At 43.4% G+C, this 22,827-nt stretch overlaps 3 protein-coding genes across 4 annotated transcripts; 2 read left to right on the forward strand and 1 right to left on the reverse strand.

The window, feature by feature from the left end:
* Positions 1–12,703: 12,703 nt before the first annotated feature.
* LOC121603674 lies at positions 12,704–15,776 on the forward strand. Its single transcript, XM_041932759.1, has 3 exons — positions 12,704–13,505; positions 13,700–13,849; positions 13,974–15,776. The coding sequence occupies exons 1-3, from the start codon at positions 12,813–12,815 to the stop codon at positions 15,696–15,698; spliced, it is 2,568 nt and encodes an 855-aa protein (XP_041788693.1). The 5' UTR covers positions 12,704–12,812; the 3' UTR covers positions 15,699–15,776.
* Positions 15,777–16,634: 858 nt separating this feature from the next.
* On the forward strand, positions 16,635–19,723 carry LOC121603673. Its single transcript, XM_041932758.1, is given in 4 exon segments — positions 16,635–17,570; positions 17,651–17,800; positions 17,884–19,213; positions 19,216–19,723. Coding segments are annotated over 4 exon segments (2,574 nt in total). The 5' UTR covers positions 16,635–16,865; the 3' UTR covers positions 19,605–19,723.
* Positions 19,724–20,603: 880 nt separating this feature from the next.
* Positions 20,604–22,825, reverse strand: LOC121603676. 2 transcript variants are annotated; one of them, XM_041932763.1, is made up of 4 exons: positions 21,914–22,825; positions 21,342–21,838; positions 21,142–21,273; positions 20,604–21,073 (listed from the first exon to the last, which is right to left on the reverse strand). In XM_041932763.1, the coding sequence occupies exons 1-4, from the start codon at positions 22,017–22,019 to the stop codon at positions 20,669–20,671; spliced, it is 1,140 nt and encodes a 379-aa protein (XP_041788697.1). In that variant the 5' UTR covers positions 22,020–22,825; the 3' UTR covers positions 20,604–20,668. The 2 variants fall into 2 exon arrangements, with proteins under 2 accessions (XP_041788697.1, XP_041788696.1); XM_041932762.1 differs by having other exon boundaries at positions 21,342–22,825.
* Positions 22,826–22,827: the final 2 nt, after the last annotated feature.

The following is a 22,827-nucleotide window of genomic DNA, read 5'->3' on the forward strand; positions in this document are numbered from 1 at the left end:
GCCCTTCGTACGGTGGTGAAAGTGTTGGTCGTATGGAATCATTGCGAATAAAGACGAATTTACATGATTTTAGTTCGGTGGGAATAAAAATATTCCGAGAACCATGCCATGAGGTTTGTCTGGGGCGTAATGATCGCATGGCATTTCGTAAATTAGCTACAAACTCAGCTTCATTTGTTGTTTCGCCAATATCGTTGAAAAATTCGGAGGGAATACGAAGTGTGGTACCATAAACCATCTCAGCTGGTGATGCTTTAATATCTTCTTTGTATGTTGTTCTTAAGCCAAGTAGTATCACTGCGAGATTTTCACACCAGTGTTCATTATCGTGGCAGAGAAGAGCTGCTTTAAATGTTCTATGGAATCTTTCGATGATTCCATTGCTTTGAGGATGGTATGCAGTTGTACGCAGGTGAGTTGAACCTAACAGGCGGTTTAATTCCAAGAAGAGTGATGACTCAAATTGTCTACCTTGATCAGAAGTAATATATTTCGGTACACCAAAACGCGCAATCCATCCCGAAACTAGAGCATCAGCTATTGTAGAAGCAGTCATGTCCGGAATAGGTAAAGCCTCTGGCCATCGAGTAAATCTATCGATTATAGTCAAGCAGTACCTATTTCCTCTGCTGATTGGAAAAGGACCAACTATGTCGATGTTAATATGGGAAAATCGATCGTCTGGAGAAGGGTATTGGGATAATGGTGATTGAGTATGCCTTGATATTTTTGAACGTTGGCATTGTATACAACTTCTCGCAAAGGCAATGCTATCTTTTCGAATATTTGGCCAAACGAATCTTTCGGTCATCAATTTGGCTGTGCTTCGTGTCCCAGGATGCGATAAATTATGTACCGCTCGCAGCGCAATATTTCGAAATGATGGTGTGACATACGGCCGAATACGATTAGTAGAGCAATCACAATATAATTGTGTGTTACTGCCTGGAATCTCAATTAATTTTAATTGCAGCGACGATTCAGTTGTACCTTGCAATATCTTGCGGAGTTCCTCGTCATTTTTTTGATCATTTGCCAGCGCAACAAAATCCATCGAAGGCAATGTGTGTATAGCTGATATGCGAGACAGCAGATCGGCGACGATATTTTCTGTACCATTTATGTGGCGTATGTCAGTAGTTATTTGGCCTATGAAATCTAGTTGACGGGCTTGCCGATCAGAAGCTTTGTCGAGTTTTTGGCGAAATGCATATATAATGGGTTTATGATCAGTGTAAATATGACAGCTGCGCCCTTCCAGCATATACTTAAAGTGACGCACTGCCAAATATATTGCTGATAATTCTCGATCGTAAGTACTATACCGCAGCTGCGCTTTATCAAATTTTTTGGAAAAGAATCCCAGGGGTTGAACGTTTCCCTCCACAATTTGATGTAATACAGCACCAGCGGCAATGTCTGAGGCATCAACCCAAAGAGAAAGCTCAGCAGATTTAGCAGGATGAGATAATAAGGTGGCTTGTGCGAGTTGTTGTTTACATTGATCGAAAGCTGCAAGAGTGTTGTCAGTCCAGGACAAAGGAGAGCAGTCGTTTCGTTTATTTCCCGGGATCATGTTCAATAATGGAATTTGAGCTTCAATGGCATGAGGAATGAACCTTCGATAAAAATTGATTATTGCCAGGAATCGTTTAAGTTCCTTTACTGTCGACGGAAGGTTAAAGTTTTGGATGGCTAGTACACGATCAGGTAATGGGCGAATTCCTTCAGCAGATACAGCGTGACCCAAAAAATTGAGCTTATCGCGACCAAATTCACATTTAGCTACATTAATGGTCAGATTGTGATCATTTAGTCTCTCAAACAACTGTCTCAGATGTTGTTTATGTTCATCGAGAGAATTGGACGCTACAAAAAGGTCGTCGACATAAGGGAACACAAACTCTAAGCCACGCACAACTTCATGTATCAATCGCTGAAAGGTTTGAGCCGCGTTGCGCAAACCGAACGTCATGAATAAAAATTCGTACATTCCGAACGGCGTCGTAATAGCTGTTTTCGGAATATCATCCGGATGTATAGGAACTTGATGAAATGCTTTTTGTAGATCAATTTTAGAAAATATGCATTTACCTTGTAACATTGATGTAAAATCCTGGAGATACGGCAACGGATATCGGTCCGGAACAGTTTGAGCATTAAGAGCACGATAGTCTCCACATGGTCGCCATGTTCCATCTGCTTTCTTGACCATGTGGAGAGGGCTAGCCCAATTGCTGCTTGATGGACGACATATTCCCAATTTCATCAAAAGTTCGAATTCGTTACGGGCTGCTTCGAATTTTTCTGGTGAAAGTCTTCGAGGTCTAGCATATACAGGCTGGCCAGTCGTTTCAATTCTATGCATAACAGAAGACTTAGTTGTTGTACCCATAGGGGCGAGGTGTGTTATTTGTGGAAATTCAGTTAGTAAATCTACAAATGGCGACGCCGCGGAAAAAGTTTTCACCGAAATGTCAATATCTCTGGTAAGAAAACCACGTGACTCTAAATTGGTAGTGTTGTCTATGAGGCGGCCACGTTTTAAGTCAATAAGAAGATCAAACTTCCGTAAAAAATCTGCTCCGATGATACCCGTTGAGACATCAGCAATGAGAAACGACCACACAAATTCACGACGGAGGCCGAGGTTTACTTTCAGTAACACTTCACCGTATACTTCAATAGCAGTTCCATTAGCGGCGAACAATTGGATAGACGAAGGCTTTACTCTGGCTGATTTTAATCCTTTTGGAACGACGGAAACATCCGCTCCAGTATCGATAAGAAATTGCATATTAGTAGAACAATCTGCAATTTTCAGTCGACAGATTGTGGCTGCCGAGGAAAGTTCGCCATTTTCCTCCACAGCATCAGCAGAGTGGCGTCATTGCTGGCTGGAAGAAGGCCAATTACCTACAGAGCAAGGTGCGCGACATACTCTAGCATTACTTCCGTAAGTACGATGATACCAGCATGGCCCATTTGATGTGTCTCTAGCGCGATCAGCATCCGTACTACGTGCGCGAGAACGGGATCGACCTTGGGGGTTATTAGGATGGATCTTGTCAAATCGTTTCGATAATGCGTCGATTGCCAATTTAAGATCCTGAATCTGTTGATCACTCGATGTTACATTGAGAGCAGTTGTAGTTGTTTCCTGACCGATAGAGCTAATATTTCGTAAGCTCATAGATTCGACAATAGCATCAGCTATAGTCGTCTTGTCAGCGGCATCACCACGCGAAGCAATTACTGCTGCTTGGGCATGAGCAGGAAGTCGAGCTGCCCATAAGTCTAGCAGCAAGGTGTCCCCTAGAGAATCGCCGGCAACTCGCTTCATCTCGTTAAAAAGATGGCTAGGCTTTAAATCTCCAAGGGGCATTTCAGACAACACACGATGCAAACGCCGCTGCTGGCTGTCAGCGAAATGTTCCGTCAACTTTGATTTGATATATGGGTATTTTCCACTAGTTGGAGTATTCTCGACAATTGTGCGAAGTTCACCAAGTTTCTGCGGGGGAACCTGGGCCATGACGATATTGTACCGTTGAGAGTCATGTTGGGCGGTGATTCCAGATGCAGCAAACCAAAACTCGAGGGACATAAAATATGCGTCAATGTTGGTGTCGGCCATAACTGGTGGGTTAAGACGCGGGGTAGCAATTGCTGCAACAGCCGCGGATGATGATGATGATGATGCTACACTTTCACCAGCATAAACATGCTGAGCACACGGTACAGTTGCGTTCTCGTTCTCCATTGTTTGAATTCGTTCGTAATTGTGAAAAATATTGACGGATCACGTCGGGGTCACCACTTTAGCGTTTTGTTCAATTTTCTTTATTTTTACTTTTCCAAATCGGTCTGCTCTCAAAATGGGCGCCAAACAGAATGGTCGTTCACGCCACGGAATTCTGACAGCTCTTGATGACAGCTCGTACTCTGCGTACGAGCCACGCGAACTGCACAGTGGGCTGCTACATATGTTACACTATTTTTTATTTGCCGGTTCAAAGCCCTTTTTCATAAATATTCGTAAAAATGCAAACATTGCTTTTGCTCCTATTTTCGGCAGTTTGTTCCTATTTTCGGCAGGTTGTGTTCCTATTTTCGGCAGCGCGAACACGGGTCAGAAAATGTTTTTATCTATGTAAATATGTACAAAAAAATTTTTAAAGCAATTTTACACTCTTACTTTCCTAATAATGATGTTAAAAAGCACTTAACTGTGTTAAAGCACTTAATAATTTTATGTTGCTTCCCAAGTGCCACAAATCCACTAAACGACCACTAAACGGCTTCTAAACGCCTCAAATTCTCTACCTAAACGGAATATAGAAAGACTTCGTTTAGCAGACGCCAAACGACTCATGCATTCTAAAAATAGCAAAAAAGCTGGTGGCGCCATCTGTTTGTGGGATACCCAACCTGTGGAGCTTCCTCGCTTGGAGGAGAGCTTTCTCATTTCCTCTGTACTGTTGTATGGTTTCGCATTGAAGTTATGCATCGCTAGAACTAGAACGGCGATACGATTGTTTAAATACTAAACTCCAACGGAAACCACCAGCACTAAAGCAAGTGAGATTTGAGCAATGGTCATTGGTGTTGATACCCACGTATCTGACCACACGACCATTCATATAGATTTTTGCTCAGAAAGTTAGAAGGCTATATAGGTCATTATAAGATGAAACTTGTTGAAACACATTGAAAGAAAAGGATAGCAATATAATGATGAGTTGTAATACGCCATCTATTGATCAAACCAATGAAGCTGTGAAGCTTTCATTTTTTTCCTATGGATATTCAATTTTCCAGTCGTTTAAGCTTAATCTGTGGCGCTTGGGTTATTTTGGTCCGTTTTGACAGCCACTTTGATGCGACGTTTAAACAGAGCAGCCATTGACAGTTTGATGGTTATAGCGTACTGTGCGAACTGGCTTACAAATATTTATTTTTCTCTTAAGTTAGTGCATTGTTTGTCGTAAAATTGGTGATATTTGGTACAAGAAAGGTCATATTATGTGTCGACATACGCATTGTAGTATTCTGATCAATTTTAAAAGGAATATTCAGCCAAATTCAATGTGTGTTATTGTTCCGAGTTTCGGCAGGAGCCCACAACATTGAGCTGTCAAAAATGAACATTTACTGTGTACCTATTTTCGGCAGCATTTAAAGTGAAAAATAACCTGTTTATCGTGATTTTAAAATTCCGAAAAAATTAGAATAAATTAAACCCAAATAGCCAGCTCGTACTTTATAGCTGATTTAGGGCTGTTTAACGAAAAATCGTTCCGATGTCGTACTTTGTGGCTGATTAAGAGATAGACGGTACTTTGCGGAACTAAGGAGGTTTTTAACAGGCACATGGTACTTTTTGGAACTTTGCGGCTGATTAGCACTATGTGTAGGGTTCATGATGGAACTTGAAGGCTTGTTAAGAAAGCGTACCGAACTTGGTGGAACTTTATAGCTTTTTAATGCATGACATCGGTACGAGATGGCTCTTGTCAAAGTGTCAAAGACGGACGCCGGCAATAATCTCATTGCTGCTGCACAAGTTAGATTCGTTAATTGAAGAATGAAATTTGAGTGAAGTGATTGTGAATTATCAGTAAATTGTGTGAAATTTTATGTAATTCATCAATACAAAAGATTTAAAAATATACACATGTGTTTAAACGAAACAAATCTTGTTGTTTATTTCATCGATGACGCTTGCTTGAAAATAAAACACAAAGAAAAATAATCCCTGGCATCGTGGCATAAGGAAGCTGCTTAGGCGCTGTTTGAAAGACCCACATAGAACTTTGATGCTGTTTATCTACTGCAAAAGGCGAATTAGAGCAGCGATCTTTAGCGTGCCAAAATGAGCTGCTTAAGCAATTCTGGCTATTTGGGAATAAGCATACAATCTCTAATATACACCACTTTCTCATTGTTTTACTGTTCTGATTCTCTTAATCACAAAACCTGCCGAACGATTGGCTGACAGCAAAGCTGCCGAAAAAAAGCACAATTTATTTGATATTTTGGAAAATACGTAATGAAATGGTGTGAAACTTCGTATGTGAATATCAAATAATTACACTTTCACTACAAAATTGTATTTTGTGAAAATTTTTACCGCATTTGTGCAGAATTTCACGTTTTTAGCTACCCTGCCGAAAATAGGTACACTGCCGAAAACTGGTACAGTTACCCTATTCAAATCAACAAAACAAGCAAGCAGAACCGTATTCTATGCTGGGTTCTATCCACATTCATTAACCATATTCTATATATTCAGATTTTCTTTATAACTAGTTAATTTGGCCCAGTTACAGGGTTATGTAAGATAGTTTTGAGGGTATTTAATAACCCAAATAGCCAGAATTGCTTAAGCAGCTCATTTTGGCACGCTAAAGATCGCTGCTCTAATTCGCCTTTTGCAGTAGATAAACAGCATCAAAGTTCTATGTGGGTCTTTCAAACAGCGCCTAAGCAGCTTCCTTATGCCACGATGCCAGGGATTATTTTTCTTTGTGTTTTATTTTCAAGCAAGCGTCATCGATGAAATAAACAACAAGATTTGTTTTGTTTAAACACATGTGTATATTTTTAAATTTTTTGTATTGATGAATTACACAAAATTTCACACAATTTACTGATAATTCACAATCACTTCACTCAATATTCATTCTTCAATTAACGAATCTAACTTGTGCAGCAGCAATGAGATTATTGCCGGCGTCCGTCTTTGACACTTTGACAAGAGCCATCTCGTACCGATGTCATGCATTAAAAAACTATAAAGTTCCACCAAGTTCGGTACGCTTTCTTAACAAGCCTTCAAGTTCCACCATGAACCCTACACATAGTGCTAATCAGCCACAAAGTTCCAAAAAGTACGATGTGCCTGTTAAAAAGCTCCTTAGTTCCGCAAAGTACCGTCTATCTCTTAATCAGCCACAAAGTACGACATCGGAACGATTTTTCGTTAAACAGCCCTAAATCAGCTATAAAGTACGAGCTGGCTATTTGGGAACTTTAGGGTGTGTGTTAAGGATTTTTGAAAAGGCAATGCAAATGCCAGGTGACATTTAGTTCCAAGGGATGCATTAAAATATACTGATTCAAAATTCATACCGATCCCGGGACTAATCCAGAACCCATGTCCATCCTGAATTTTTCAGAAATCGTTCTGGTACTGGAACTGATTTCAATCCCATATAACGTCTGAACTCACTGCTTGAACCACCGACAAACCGACGTGACACTTAGGCCGCAAATACACGACGCGCGTTTCCGCGCCCGCGGAAACGCGTATAACAATCCAGCCATAGAAATGAAATGTCATTCGAACGCGCTACCGCGGAAACGCAGAGATACCCAGCTGGATATCTCTGCGGAACTGTTATACGCGTTTAAACGCGCCCGCGGAAACGCGCGTCGTGTATTTGCGGCCTTAGAACAAAATGAGCTTCAAAAGTTGTCTCCTTCCCAAGCGCCACAGATTAAGCTTAAACGACTGGAAAATTGAATATCCATAGGAAAAAAATGAAAGCTCCACAGCTTCATTGGTTTGATCAATAGATGGCGTATTACAACTCATCATTATATTGCTATCCTTTTCTTGCAATGTGTTTCGACAAGTTGCATTTTATTATGACCTATATAGCCTTCTAACTTTCTGAGCAAAAATCTATATAAATGGTCGTGTGGTTAGATACGTGGGTATCAACACCAATGACCATTGCTCAAATCTCACTTGCTTCAGTGCTGGTGGTTTCCGTTGGAGTTTAGTATTTAAACAATCGTATCGCCGTTCTAGTTCTAGCGATGCATAACTTCAATGCGAAACCATACAACAGTACAGAGGAAATGAGAAAGCTCTCCTCCAAGCGTTGAAGCTCAACTGGTTGGGGTATCCCACCAACAGATAGCGCCACCAGCTTTTTTGCTATTTTTAGAATGCATGAGTCGTTTGGCGTCTGCTAAACGAAGTCTTTCTATATTCCGTTTAGGTAGAGAACTTGAGTCGTTTAGAAGCCGTTTAGTGGTCGTTTAGTGGATTTGTGGCACTTGGGTTATTTCAAATGAAAATACGTTAAACACTAGCGCCATCTCTATAATGATTCGCTTACTACACTGACGCAGAGAAGAGACTGCTAAATCCCCTTTTTGTTTTTCTTCGCAAATTCCAATGCGTATTGTTTTATGTACTTCTCACATCTTTGCATTGATTTGGAAACTTATAAAATGATTTTCCCAGGTGTTTTGTCCAATAATTCTCACAAAATCTTGCCTCACACTTCCTTTGCAATTTGTATTTAGAAAAGTTGTTTACATCGAAGCAGCAGTGAACAGAGATTACTTTGACAGAAGTGATCGCCTCACTGGTAAATGACAGTACTTTCCTGTGGGACACTTTTGTAACACCAGTGTCACGTCGGTTTGTCGGTGCTTGAACTTCGATTCCCTGCCAACTGTTGAATTTGTGCTTTTTAGTTGGCACGTTTTTCGTTACAAAAAATTACTGAAATTTTTCTCGGCATACCATGAGATTTTAATATTTTTTCAAAACCCGAGTTTTCCATCCAAACGCATGCTTTGTAATTGAAATGTCAGCCAACAATCGAGCGGTCAATTCAAATGTATGCCATCAAAAAAGCATTCAATTATTGAATTCTGACTGAATGTGTTAAAATTTGTCATAAACCTGGCCATGGAACTTATCATAACCTTTAACCGGTCTTTCAACTGATCCTGACACCATACCGATCGTGGAATCGATCCCGATCCCATACCGCAGTGGTCTCCAACCTTTTAAGGATCACAGTTCAATTGGCTTTGAAAACAGATTGGCCGCGGAATACATTTTGTGGACTTAGAATCTTTTTGATAAAAATATGTTGAAATCATTTTCTAGACATTCCTGTTGAAATGTTTATCTCGATTATGGTGAAAAAATACACGATGTGTAGTGTATTAAACTTTTCTATGAAAAAAGGAACAATTCTTTCGCGGACCATTTCTTTTCACGCCACGGACCACAGCTTGGATAACTGCTACAAAAACCATACCGGTCCTGAACTCATAACGATACTGGAACCGATCCTGACCCCATGCAGATTCTGTTACATACGGGTACTGGAACTAATCTCAAACTCATACTGCTTGCTTTTATAATTCGGGACTTGAATAGTATCTGAATCTGTCTCAATCATGGCACTATGCAAAGCAGTCTAGTTGTTTGAATCGAATGAGGATTATCGAATGAAGTTTTGATTTGTGTTTTTTTTTTTTTTTTTTTTTTTTTTGGGGTGCTAAAATTAGGCCGATATATGAAAAAATCCCGAAAAATCACGCAAAAGAAAAATCACGTGCAACTATAGAATTCTGACTGTAACTCGTATCATTCTTTCCTTACACCTCGAAACACTCAAAACCAAGTCGGCGTTGCGTTTTCCATAACCAAAGTTGTTGCCATTGTATGGATGTAAACTAAACAAAAATCATCCAAGCTACCGCTGGAAAGTAACGCTGATCAGCCTTTACTAGAATTTTATAATAGAGATGACCAATACATTTTAAAAATTTCTAGAAAACAAAATCAACATGCACTATCGCTATACCAACTTTGATGGTATGTTGAGGAGACCGTGAATGCTTGTTAATGTTGTACCTGTTGCTGTATTCACTCTTTCACAAGCAATTTTTATGTTAACAATTTTTTACGGCATTTAACAAATTGCTTCGGATGTGTAACCAAAGAGCTTTACGAAACTGGAAAGCAGAATGCCAATTAGAGCTGAGTTTCACCAGGACTCCTTGAAATAGCAAATAGGAAACCGATTACAGGGTTTTCCGATAGAACTCAAGATCGCGGGACACTTTGATGTATCGGCGGAAGTCAATCGCAAGACTGCGGAGCGATGCGTAACAACGTTGACGATACCGGGAACTGAGGATTTGTATCGCAAGACTGAGGCACTCTTTTTCGGGCACCCCAGGGACGTATAACTTGACAGCATACATTTTTAAATTTCAAATTTAATGTGTTAAGAGTCTGCATCATTAATCAATTCGCTTACAAACAAATAAAAAGCCATTACAGTTTACTTTTCCAAGCCCCAAACAGTGGTAGCTCATGTTATATGTTATATGTCCCTGGGGTGCGATAGTGTGTCGCAGTATCGTCAATGATGATGCTTTCTCAATCGTACATAAATTTTTGTTGTCTCGCCTTTCAAGTTTCAAGTGCTAATGTTTATAAACATGATTATGTTTATGGAATATATTCCCTATCAATTTCACTCTTCTTCTAATTATTCTTATTTCGAGATTAAGTTCTAATCCTTTATGTATGTTGGATTTATAACAAATATCCGCCTGCAGATAGGCAACCTGCAGGACTACTAATCAATACGAATATAGACATCATGGTAGATTATCACTGATCCTTCGATAAGGAGCCATGATGTAAATGTAACCGTGTATCAATGTAACAATCGCTAGAAGCGCATGCCTGTGTTTAGGCCATAGAACGCACAGAAATAAATGCATATGAGATTAGAAAGAAAAAGCAAATTGTCCGGAGTCGAAATTATTTCATATCCTCAACTCGACACTTGCCTAGAATCCTTCGGTAGTCCTTGGGGGTAGCTGGACAGCTGGACACTTTTGGGCGCTTGACCCCTCCTCACCCCCTTACCCTGACTCGATCAGTTCGGCATAGTCCAACGATCAGTCGTTTCCTCATCCTTTCCCACCCTCGACCTGATCAGTTCGGCATAGTCCAACGGTCAGTCACTTCTTCCCCATCCCTCGACCTAGTTAGTTCGGCACGTCCAACAACCTGTCAGGTTCTATTCCTTCCCTTTCCTGTGGCAATTCCAGTCGAATTTTTCACCGGTTTGTTCCTCCTTCCCCGCCCTCCTACCTTGGTCAAGTCACGGTGGTAGTTGCACCTCCTGCGGCGCTCCCCAGCCAATGTACTAATTACCCTAGTTGTCCTAATTCTAATTGTGCCATGCACATTGCCTACCGTAAGGCGTCAACAGTCAACGTTTTCACATATCGTCCCGCAGTCTTGCGATTGACTACTGCAGATTCATCAAAGTGTCCCGCGGTCTTGAGTTCTATAGGAAACCCTTGTAACCCCACCCGGAATTTCATGCGTAGATAAAGTTTTCTGTCGCTAAATGGATAAAGCATTGCGCTAAATGGATAAAGCGTTGAATGCCAACATAATTGAAGCTTAAAACTCTAAATCCAGACATTAGGAGATGAGCAAGCTATTAAAATAAAACCCAAGGAGAAGAATAATCACAGCGTAAAATGACTGTTGAAGCCTAAAAGCCTGGGCAGCCAGATGCACTAGATTAAAGATATAAATTACCCTACCGATCTGTAAATCTTTAAACAGTACCTGTACGAGGAACCAGGATACGAGCAAGTAATTAGATACCTAAAAGTAGAATGCTAGATTAGAGCAGTGCTCTCCAATATTTTTACCGTTTCCAGACTTGGCTTTGAAAATACATTTGCTGCGGCCCACATTAATTGAGGGCATACATTGTGGAAACTTAGCTCAAAGTTTATAATCAAAAATATGCTTTAATCTTTTTCTAGACATACTTGTTGAAAATTATACTAATATTTCTTACGCTTTGCATCAAGGGCCAGTACATAATGATTAAAGGATATTAGACGAAAGGTATCAGGCACGTGCTAATGCGATCGACAAGCGATCCCAAGCTCGATGGAAGCGTAAGGTGAAGCAGGTCCTGCCGGACATCATACCCTTCCTGAGTTGGGAAGATGCAGTTAAGAAATAGGCTACCTCATAAAAAAAGGCTATGATTAAAAAAAAACAACCGCTGTCGGGAGCATAAACCGCTTGATCTCCTTTAACTGATTTGCGCGGTATATCGATGATGTCATATGTGTGATACTTTGGTCTTACATGGTTTTAAAAGCAATGAATTGCAGTTTGATGAAAAGAACAACACTGCTTACAATGCACAACATTAAAACAATTCACAGCCACAGAAAAACTAGTCAGTTCGGCGAGTTTGAAATTATACTAAACCTGCATTGCAGAAGTCGGAGCACCTCAGAGATAGGAGATTGCACATCGAACCCCGCGTCAGTGTTTATAGTATACCTATAGTTTAAGATTGTATCCCTTGTAAAACATACAGCATAATTACAGGTTCAAATTATCGGATAGGACTACAGATAATATAGTTTTAATAGCTGCATACATGTTTTGATATTTATCCGCCAAAAATAGACAAAAGAGGAAGTGTACTATTGCCATGCTTCTTCAACCCCTATAGTTGTGTCGTTAGTACAATTGAACTATTTCCATTTTTTAGGCGGTCAAGGTTTTGGCCCCCGGTAGGGTAATCCATGATTGCTAATCTTAGCTGTAAATAGCAATTTCGAATCCCCCTAGCGTCCTTTCAATCGCCGCAGCTATACTTGAATAAAAATAATAAACGTTATTATATGCATGTTACATATTGTCAACAGATATCTTAATTACTTAAAACTAAGTAAAACCAAGCCTCTAACAAGAAAACGAAAAAAAAAATCAGCTCCCGATTTCAATGCCGCCACTCCACCAAATAGATAACGTATCTCGCAGGGTGGGGGAGCGCGCGACTCAACGCCACGCGTAAACAGCTCGCTTGAAATTAGTAATGCGCGAGCATCCGACTAGAACGGTTCGGTGTTTTGAAGAGATTTCCCGTTTGTGAACGCAACCACCCTTCGTTCTGTCCCAGCATCTAATATTGTCGGTACACGGCTCAAGGATGGCGTCATCGAAACCCGTCTCAATTCCGGAATGGATGACGAGCAGTTTTTTTATTGATGCGATCGCCAAAGCGTTCAACATTACGCTAAGTGAATTCAGCATCGAGCATTTGGACGTTCGACCGGCTACGGAAGCCGGTGACAACTTTGTCTCGATCATGTACCGCGTGAAGCTGACGGTGCTGCTGAACGCCGAGCAGGATCCGAAGATCGTTTCACTTATCGTGAAGGCGCTGCCGCAGTTGGGCCTCTCCGAGGAAATGATCACGTCGATGAACGTCTTCCCGAAGGAGATGGCCGTGTACACGGAAATATTGCCCGCCTTTGAGGCACTGTACAGTGAGCGAGGGGTAAACGTTGCCTTTGGTCCACGCTGCCTAAAGCACTGCACCGAGCCGACGGACATTATCGTAATGGAGGATTTGAAGGATCGCGACTTTCAAATGGCCGAGCGCCAGAAGGGGCTCGATCTCGAGCACTGTCACACGTTGCTGCGACGGTTGGCCCAGTTCCATGCGGCCTCTGCCGTTTACTACGAGCGGAATGGACCGTACGATGCGAAGTTTAAGGAGGGAATGTACGCGGAAAAGAACCGTGCCATGTTCGAGCAATTCCAGGCACAGCATGACCGATTCATGTACGACGTGATGTGCAAATGGCCAAACAATGGGAAGCTATACGCAGAGCTTATGGTGAGTAGGAAGAAGGCAACCAACGCAATGACTTCACAACCCTGTGCAAACAATAACAAATCGTACGATCATTTGATGTCATAAGGACTTTTTTTCTAAATGCATCCCATCATGCAGTGTGCAATTTGTGGAACTAATTTTGTGGTACTTTTCTCTATCTTTTCCCCTCTCTCACTCTCGCTCTGTGTTTTCAGAAAGGTTGGGGCATGGACATGTTTGATGCGATGTTACGCATCACGAAACCTGACCCGGCCAAGTTTAACGTGCTAAACCACGGTGACATGTGGTGTAACAACATGATGTTCCAGTACGACGACAGCAGCAAGATCAAAGAAATAACGCTCGTAAGTAGGAAGAGGAACCCTTAACGAACTTGAACGATCCGACATTGGCCAATTCCGAACGGTTTATCTAATCCCGCAACCATACCCACACACACACACACACACACACTACCCTTGATTGCAGGTTGACTTCCAGATGTGCATGTGGGGCTCCCCGGTAATTGACCTTCACTATTTCATCTTTTCCTCGGTGCGCGCCAACCTGAAACTGCGCGAGCTAGACCACTTGATCTGTTACTATTACGAGCAGTTAACCGAGAACTTGACCCTGCTCCAGTACGGCGGTGCGCGTCCCTCACTCCAAGACCTACACTCGGATTTCACCGAGCGGCAGCTGTACGGACTCAGTACGGCCTTTTCCGTGTTTCCCATCTGCGTGATGGAGAAGACGGAGAATGCCTCGATCGATCTGATGCTCGACCAGGGCGACGCCGGAACCGCGTTCAAGCAGAAGATGTACAACGGACCGGCGTACGTCGAGCAGATGGCTCCGATCCTGGAGTACTTCTACAACTCCGGCGCATTCGACATCAACCAGCTGGGCAGCCAGCGTCCGGCCGAGATCGAGTGCGATCACGCACTCCACCTGCCGCTGTGGCTGGATCGACGATTTTTCGACGACGTAGTAGCGGCTAAGCTTGGACCGTGCCCGGCCGGCGAGCGACGACACATCCGTAACGTACGCGTGGCACTTGCGACCAGCAAGGGCGATAACTACGCATCGATGCTGTACCGCGCCAAGGTCGACGTACTTACCCAAGGCACTGGGGTGGTGGAGAGCTTCTCGACGATTGTAAAAGCACCGCCGAAGGGTGTGCTGGCGGAACATACGGCGTACCTAGCCTTCTCGACTCGCGAGATACAGATGTACCGGGAGTTGTTGCCTGCGTTCGAGCGACTGTACCACGATAAGGGCGAGACCGTACGCTTCAGCCCACGTTGCTTGAAGGTGTGCGAAGCCATTCCGGCGGACGTGATGGTGCTAGAGGATCTGGCACACAACGGCAACTACCGCATGGCGGACCGTCGTGCGGGGTTGGATCAGCACCATACCGAGCTGGTGCTAGAACAGCTGGCCAAACTGCACGCCAGCTCGGCGGTGTTTGTCGAGCAAGGTAACACCCTTTCGGGCGACTTCAGCGGGCCGAAGGTGATTGAAAGTCTCAAAACGATGGGCAAGGAACTGTTCCAACCCATGCTGGACAGTTTGGTCGAGTTTATGGCGGACTGGGACTTTTTGACGCCCGACCACTACACCGATCTGAAGGCAGCGGCAAAGGACGCGTTCGATCAGCTGGCCACCATTATCACCCCACGGGAGGATCGTTTCAATGTGCTAAATCACGGCGATCTGTGGGTGAACAATGTGATGTTTAGCTACGCATCCGGTGCCACAGACGCACCGACGGCCACCGGCGTTACGCTGCTCGACTTTCAAATGTGCTGCTGGGCCTCGCCGATGGTCGATTTGCACAGCTTCCTGTTCTCCTCCGTTCGGGCGGACCTGAAGCTTACCCATCTGAACTACTTCCTGCGCTACTATCAGGAAAAGTTGGCGGACAGTCTGGTGCTGCTCGGGTACCGGAAGCGCATCCCAACGCTGCAGCAGCTGCTGGTCGACTTTAACGATCTGCTAATGTGTGGTTTGGTGAGCGCCCTGTTGGCACTGCCGTTCGCGCTCGTTCCGAACGTGGAAGATGCTTCGCTGGACGCTGTTGTTGAAGGCTCGACCGAGGCTGGACAACGCTTCCAGAAGCAGATGTTTGACAATGAGGAGCTGAAAACGCAACTGAAGGTCTTGCTGCCTTACTTCCGCAACCGGGGAGTGCCACGTAAAGGCAGTTTGTAAATTAGAAATCTGTAGAGAGTAGAGGAAGCAATGTAAACACAAGGAGTAAATAAACCAATGTCTATTGCATAGTAGTTTATATAAAAAAGTATGTCTTTTTGTTAGCGTGACTGTTTTTGGTTTTTGGTTTATGCGTTTTAAATAACTAATGGTCAAACCGCAATGTAGCGGACATACGCAACCGTTTTTTAACACAACCGATGCGTGCAAACACCGTCATCAGCATGACTTTCAATTTCAACCGTGCTTCACCCCATTCATCCCAATCATCTCCGTTGATTTCCTATACAAATGACGTAATTAGGCTACACATTATATCTTCCGCCTGTACCTATTGGCAACGCGCCTCTATCATAGTCGCGCGCCATTGCAGACAATGCGCGCGCGCCCCCCGCATCGTAAATGTGCAACCTTGTGCTTATCAAACGTTCCCCTAAAAGGCATTTGTGCTCGCAAAATTCTTATCATTTGTCCACCTCCAAAAAAGGCCACAATTGTGATTGGAACGGAATTCGCGCCAGCAACCGTCTAAACAGAAGACCTCACAAAACAAACGGTAAAGATTGCGTGAGAAATCCGTACGCATGGCGGCCGGGTGGGCGTGTGTGTGTGTCTGTGCTGTTGCTCTAAACCCCCCCCCCCCCCCTATCCTCCCTTCGATCTCGGATGGGGTCGCAATGTATATGTTTACGAGCAATAATAACAAAGTTTGATGAAATCGATGCCACACGACACTGGCTGCGTTTCCGTCATGCGCGAGACCCTCAAAAAACCGACCTGCTGCTCTCGTATTGGGGCGAGCGTTCGTTCAAATGTTCCACGCAGAGTCGGTGTACTTGAGGGTGGGGTAAAGATTACCACCAAAGGGGTATCCCCATATCGTGCAGAAACCCTTTATCGTGGTAGGCTCGAACGAAACCGCCATCCTGTACGATGGTCGTCGGTCGGTTCGGTCCACTCATTAGACTATCTGGGCGGGTTTAGAAAAGATAACTTTTACGCACACTTTCACACGGTACCATTTTCAAGTCTCGCGCCACCGGGCTTTGATCGTGAGTCAGTATTTAATGGTCTCTCAAAGCAAACGGACCAAACCTTTCCCAGTCGGTTGTGTAGTGTACAACTGCAGGTATTAAAAACTATACAAATATAAGCTGTCAGTGTACAATGACATCATCTGCCAGTGCTGCGGTGAGTGTTCCGGAATGGATGACAAAAGAGTACTTTGTCGATGCGATAGTGGTGAAGCTGGGCAAACCGGCCACTGATTTTACGATCACCGACCTGGACGTTCGGCGCGCAACGGAGGCGGGTGATAATTATGCCTCCATTCTGTACCGCGTGCGCGTTTCGGTCCGTCTGCACAATACCGACGGCGCGCCGATGGACATTTCGCTGATTGTGAAGGCACTGCCAAAGCTTTCGCTGACAGATGAAATGGTGAAGCTGATGAACCTGTTCCCGAAAGAGATCGCCATGTACACGAACGTGCTGCCCCGCCTGGAGCAGCTGTACCATGAGGCGGGCCGAACCAGCGTGCACTTTGGTCCGCGCTGTCTCAAGCACAGCACCGAACCGACCGATGTGATAGTGCTGGAAGATTTGCGCGAACGCCAGTTTACGATGGCCAACCGGCGGCAGGGACTGGACATGGAGCATACGCGCCTGGTACTGCGCCGAATGGCGCAGTTTCATGCCGCGTCGGTCGTGCTGGAGGATCATCGCGGCCCGTACGGGGAGCTGTTCCGGGAGGGCATGTTCACCGAGAAGGGGCGCGCGATGAGCGAGCAGTTTCAGAAGGGACAGGCCGATTTCTTCCAGAAAATTATGCGCTGCTGGTCGGAAAAGGCGCAACATTGCGCCAGCGTGATGGTGCGTATTAGTTTGGCGAAGATTGGTTTGTTTTACTACTGTTTGCGCAGCTTGGTGACGTGTGCTTCCCTCCTTTACAGCAACATTGGGGCATGGATTTGTTTGACTCGCTGATTCGCGTAACCCGCGCCAATCGGAAGGGATTCAACGTGCTGAATCATGGCGATATGTGGTGCAATAACATTCTGTTCCAATACAATGAGGACAGCACGGTGAACGATATCTTGTTGGTAAGATTGCGATGCTCTTGCAAAAAAAAAACGCTTGGAAGAAGAGCAAGGCGTTGACTTATTGTTTGCTTGTCATATTCCAGATCGACTATCAGCTTTGCTTCTGGGCTTCCCCTGCAATCGATCTGATCTATTTCATGTTCACCTCGGTCAATGGAGATTTCAAGCTGTCGCAGCTGAACTACATGGTGCAGTACTACCACGAGCATCTCGTCGACAGTCTGAAGTTTCTCGGGTACACTGGTACCGTGCCGCTGCTGAAGGAGCTCCACTCGGACATCATCTCACACCATCTGTTCGGATACATGATTTGCTTTTCCATACTACCCATCTGCTTGATGGAGAAAACGGACGACGCCTCGATGGATTTGATGCTGGATCAGGGCGCGGCGGGCGAATCCTTCAAGCTGAAAATGTACACCAATCCGGTGTATGTGCGGCAGATGGAGCAACTGATGGAGTATTTCTTCGACATGGGTGTGCACGATTTGCTGCAAATCGGAACACAGCGCCCAGCACGTATCGACTGTGATCCTTCGCTAGAGTTGCCCCTCTGGTTGGATCGCGAGTTCGTAGAACACATTGTTGACGCTAAGTTTGGCACTGCACCTGGTGATAAGCGAACTGTCCGCAGCGTATACACGAAGAACGCAGCGAAGAAGGGTGACAGTTACGCTGCAGCCCTATACTCGGTCAAGGTGGAGCTGCTATGGAAGGATGCTGGCGTGGAGGAAACACTCTCGCTTATCGTCAAAGCGCCACCAAAGGGAATTGCCGCATCCTACTCCCTAGATAAGGAGGTGTACGTGCGAGAGCTTTACCTGTACGAGCACCTAATTCCCGCCTTTGAAGCACTTTACCGTAGCAAGGGAGTATCGGTGAAGCTAGGACCACGGTACTACAAACCACGCGTCGGTTTACCGGTGGAGGTGATCGTGCTGGAAGATTTAACAATCTCCGGATACCGTATGGCTATCAGACAGGATTGCTTAGACCAGGCTCACTTGGAGGTTGCACTTAATCATCTGGCCCAGTTCCACGCTGCTTCAGCGGTCTATAGCGAATCGGGCAAAACGCTACCCGCGATACTCACCGCATCGTCCGCCGACCGGCAGATGGCAGCAAAAACCGATCACATGTTTGCCCCTTCGCTGGACAGTTTGTTTGGATATATGAGAGAGTGGGATTTTGCGGGCGAATTTGTAGACGATTTGGAAACCGTTGCAAAACAGATCTACCAGCTGCTTGTGGACACGTGGACCCTCAATCCGGATGGTTTCAATGTACTCAATCATGGCGACGCCTGGCTTAACAATATGCTGTTCGCATACAACGACTACGATGGGTCCGTCGATCGTATGGCACTGATCGACTTTCAATTTCCGTCCTGGGGCTCGCCCGTGTTCGATCTGATTCACTTCCTGTTTCCTCCGCACGGGCTGATTTGAAGCTCTCCAAGCAAGCTTACTTTTTACGCTACTATCAGGAACGCTTGGTGCACAACCTGGTGCTGCTCGGGTACGGGAAACCACTGCCGACGCTTCGGCAGCTTCACCTTGATTTTAATGATCGTTTGACTTTTGCCATCAAGACTGTCGTGATCGATTTACCGTACGTGCTGGTAGACGACACAGACGATGCATCGCAGGAAGCGGCCATCGTACAGACGGAAGTGGGACAAAGGTTTCAGAAGCTTCTTTTCAATAATGAGCGCTACAAGGAGCAGCTGAAGGATCTTTTGCCATATTTCCGATCGCGAGGTTTGCTGACACCACTTGCCGCTAATAGCAAGCGAGATCAATGATTAAACGATTCAAATGAACACTAATGGAATTAATTTGTAAAAAAAGATACATAGAGAACTCCAGAAGGTCCGGAACCAACATAATTCGCTACGATAATTCGCTCTACTATTTCCATGAAACAAAAAGATAATTTCAGTTTTATATATTCCTGTTTTCTTCCTCCTGAATTAAAAAAATCCGATTTCATAAGAATAATATGTAAAATACCATTCAGTTGCACAGATTTTCTCACAAGAAGAAACATTTCCTCGCAAGAAAGATATAAAATGGACCCTGGATCACCCTGGGTTATTGCAGGGTGATGTCTTGGAACAAAATCGATATCGATCGAAAATGTATAGAATTTTACTATTAAGCTCCCCGAAGATATTGGATTAAGTTATTTGAGTATTGCTATACAATATATACCTATCGCAGCCTATGGGTGATACAGGGTTGGTTTTCGATTTTTTTAGATGATTCCATTTTTTTGGTTTGTTGCAACGATACATTGGGTTTTACCCAGATTTTTTTTTAAATAATTTGTATTGCAGGTCGATTCCAATATAAAATTAATAATAAATAAATTGTTACAACGATCCATAAATCTATGACATATGGTGAATAAATCGTGGGAAACCCTGTAATGTAAAACAAACTGGGTAATGGAAAACAAGCTGTAGAACTATGGACATAAAAGCTGAGCTACAAACAAGTTAGAAACATTTAAAATGAATTTATGGAATATGTTTTTTAATACATCAAAGCCTTTATCAAGTATATTTTTTTTGACAAGGCTAAGAGAAAAAAATAAACCAGAGAGATAAATGCAAAACCCCATTTTAAATTGAAATTTGAAAAGTATTCAAATTCCAATAAACATATTTCTTGAATTTCAGGCACCTTGTGCAACTTCAACCTTTTCCGAATTTTTATTGCAAGTACTTTACAAATTTTTAGTATACATTTATAAAACCATTGAAATTCTTTAAGATAAAAACAAATGCAGTTCTATAATATTTAAATATTGCGAGTTTGACACAAGTTTATTTCACTTCCATTAAGTTTAAAAAAAAATTGTAGCTCATTTCAACAACCGTAATTCATAAAGCTTGGGAAGCAGCCGATCAATCAGTGCGACGTATGCCGGATTGTTGTACACAAGTTTCCGTAGCGCAACGCCTTCCGGTTGCTCGGATGTTATCATTTCCATATCCGATGGCTCCGTCAAACCAGTCATCGTAATTGCTAATGCTTCCGATAGAGGCGGCAGCAACAGTACACTGCGACGCCTCATCTGATCAAGCAACTCCGTGTACGTTGGAATCGATTTACAGTACTGCAGCTGTTGTAATGTTTTTACCAAATGTTCATGGTAGTATTGCAACAGCTCCTCCAACGAATCACACATCAGTTCCGTAGCGGATGTGGCAAAGAAGTACAGCAAATCTGCTGCAGGCGACCCATACGATGCAGTTTGAAAATCCAGCTGAGGAGTAGAAATACACAAATAAAGACTACCTCTTACTCGTTCGATGTGGCTACTATTATACTTACAAACCGTAGATCATCCGTCCCGAACATAACATTGTTGGGCCACAGATCGCCATGGTTTAAGACTTTCAGCTCAGAATGATGCACCTGCTGTGCCTTACAGCATTCACGCAGCAATTGTCCATCAAATTTGATCTGTATGAAATAATAAATAAAAACGTTATAAGCATTGCTCAAGGAGCGTGTAACCGATCTGCATTTACCAGTGGCTGCAAGTATTTGGCAGCGATGTTACGATCACGCAAACTTTGTACAAATGCACTATATAACGACTCGTAGTGTCCCCGCAGTGCGTCAATTGTGCGTTCCGAAATTACACCCTCAGCAAAGACATCCGAAAACGCTCCATTTTTCTCCACATAAAGCACTGATGCGGCATGAAATTTGGCCAATTTCTCAAGTATCCTTTTAACATCTGTTACAGAAAGACCGAAACTTTTCTCCCGCATCCGAAACTGACTGCGCGAAAGATCCTCCAGCACAATTACCGTGTCAGGGTTGGTAGTTGTTTTGAATACTTTTGGTCCAAATCGTACCGTTTCTTCTTCGTTCTGCACGAGATGCTCAAAGGCGGGCAATAGCTTCTCGTACACTTCACTCTCTTTGGGAAAAACGGACAGCAATTCGACCAGACCACTTCCGAATGCTGTGTCTGTTTTTTCCTTCACAATATATGACAGTGATGTCGGCTTCGCAGTTCCTTTGTCAAAATTTAGCTCGATCAACACCCGGTAGATATTGGACATATATCCTGCCGTTTTTTCATTCGCCTTACCAACTTCAAATGATGTGATTGTAAACGAATCAGTACACTCCAGGGAAAGATCGCGTGCTATTACGTCCTTAAAGAATTCGGCAGTTTTCCAACTTGCTTCACTCATTGCACACGGCGTTGCTCTTTCCGTCAGAAATTAAAATTAATACTGAGCAGAGTGTTCGCGTTGTTGCTGATACTGGACCGGGCGTGCATGTTATAGTGAGAGATAATGCATTACATAATATAATGCAACCTTGACGAATACAATCGAGCATTGTTCTACACTAATCGGAACTAGTAGGTGTAATTTCCCTTTCTTTTTCTTTTTAACCTAACGTCACGTAAAATGATAACATTATACAAAATTTGTGTGTACTAAATAAAGTATTTTTATAGGTTTTGTCTTTTAGAGCGTGTAGTTTCGTATTTTACTTTGAACAACGGGCTTTTTACATGGATATTTTGAAAACAGTTTTAATTTTTTTATCGTATCATTTGCCCTGTCCTAGTTTTTTTGTAATTATCATTAGCATACATGATGATCATCTTTAAAATAAAATAAAATAGTATCAACCCAGGCACAGAAAGGCGCTGCCAGATTCTAGACACTTAGGTAATGCCTCAGCTGTGCTTATCGGTTAGCAAAATTTAGGAATGAAGCTTTTATCAACGAACCTACCTCACACATTACTGCAATACATAGTCATAATGTGCTATCAGTATGTAAAAAATAAAACAATAATTGATAACACCAGTACATCTGAGTCGTACTGTGTTGGTACGGAGTCGGTCATTGGACGGCAAAGTGCTGCGGAACTGAATCGCGCCGGAAGTGTTTTGCTGTGTATAAGAATTTTTCTGCGCTCATCAGGACTTTGCAGTGCTCTTGAAATGGCCTACTTCAAGTGGATGAATAACGACCTGCTGACGGG

The sequence above is a fragment of the Anopheles merus genome, chromosome 2R, assembly GCF_017562075.2.
Source record: "Anopheles merus strain MAF chromosome 2R, AmerM5.1, whole genome shotgun sequence".
NCBI lineage: Eukaryota > Metazoa > Arthropoda > Insecta > Diptera > Culicidae > Anopheles > Anopheles merus.

Coding starts and splice junctions, on each gene's coding strand:
- LOC121603674 (XM_041932759.1), top strand. CDS start 12,813: ATGGCGTCATCGAAACCCGTCTCAATTCCGGAATGGATGACGAGCAGT. Junction 13,506..13,699: donor AGCTATACGCAGAGCTTATG/GTGAGTAGGAAG, acceptor CTGTGTTTTCAG/AAAGGTTGGGGCATGGACAT. Junction 13,850..13,973: donor AGATCAAAGAAATAACGCTC/GTAAGTAGGAAG, acceptor CCTTGATTGCAG/GTTGACTTCCAGATGTGCAT.
- LOC121603676 (XM_041932762.1), bottom strand. CDS start 22,019: ATGAGTGAAGCAAGTTGGAAAACTGCCGAATTCTTTAAGGACGTAATA. Junction 21,274..21,341: donor CCAAATACTTGCAGCCACTG/GTAAATGCAGAT, acceptor TATTTCATACAG/ATCAAATTTGATGGACAATT. Junction 21,074..21,141: donor GGACGGATGATCTACGGTTT/GTAAGTATAATA, acceptor TCTACTCCTCAG/CTGGATTTTCAAACTGCATC.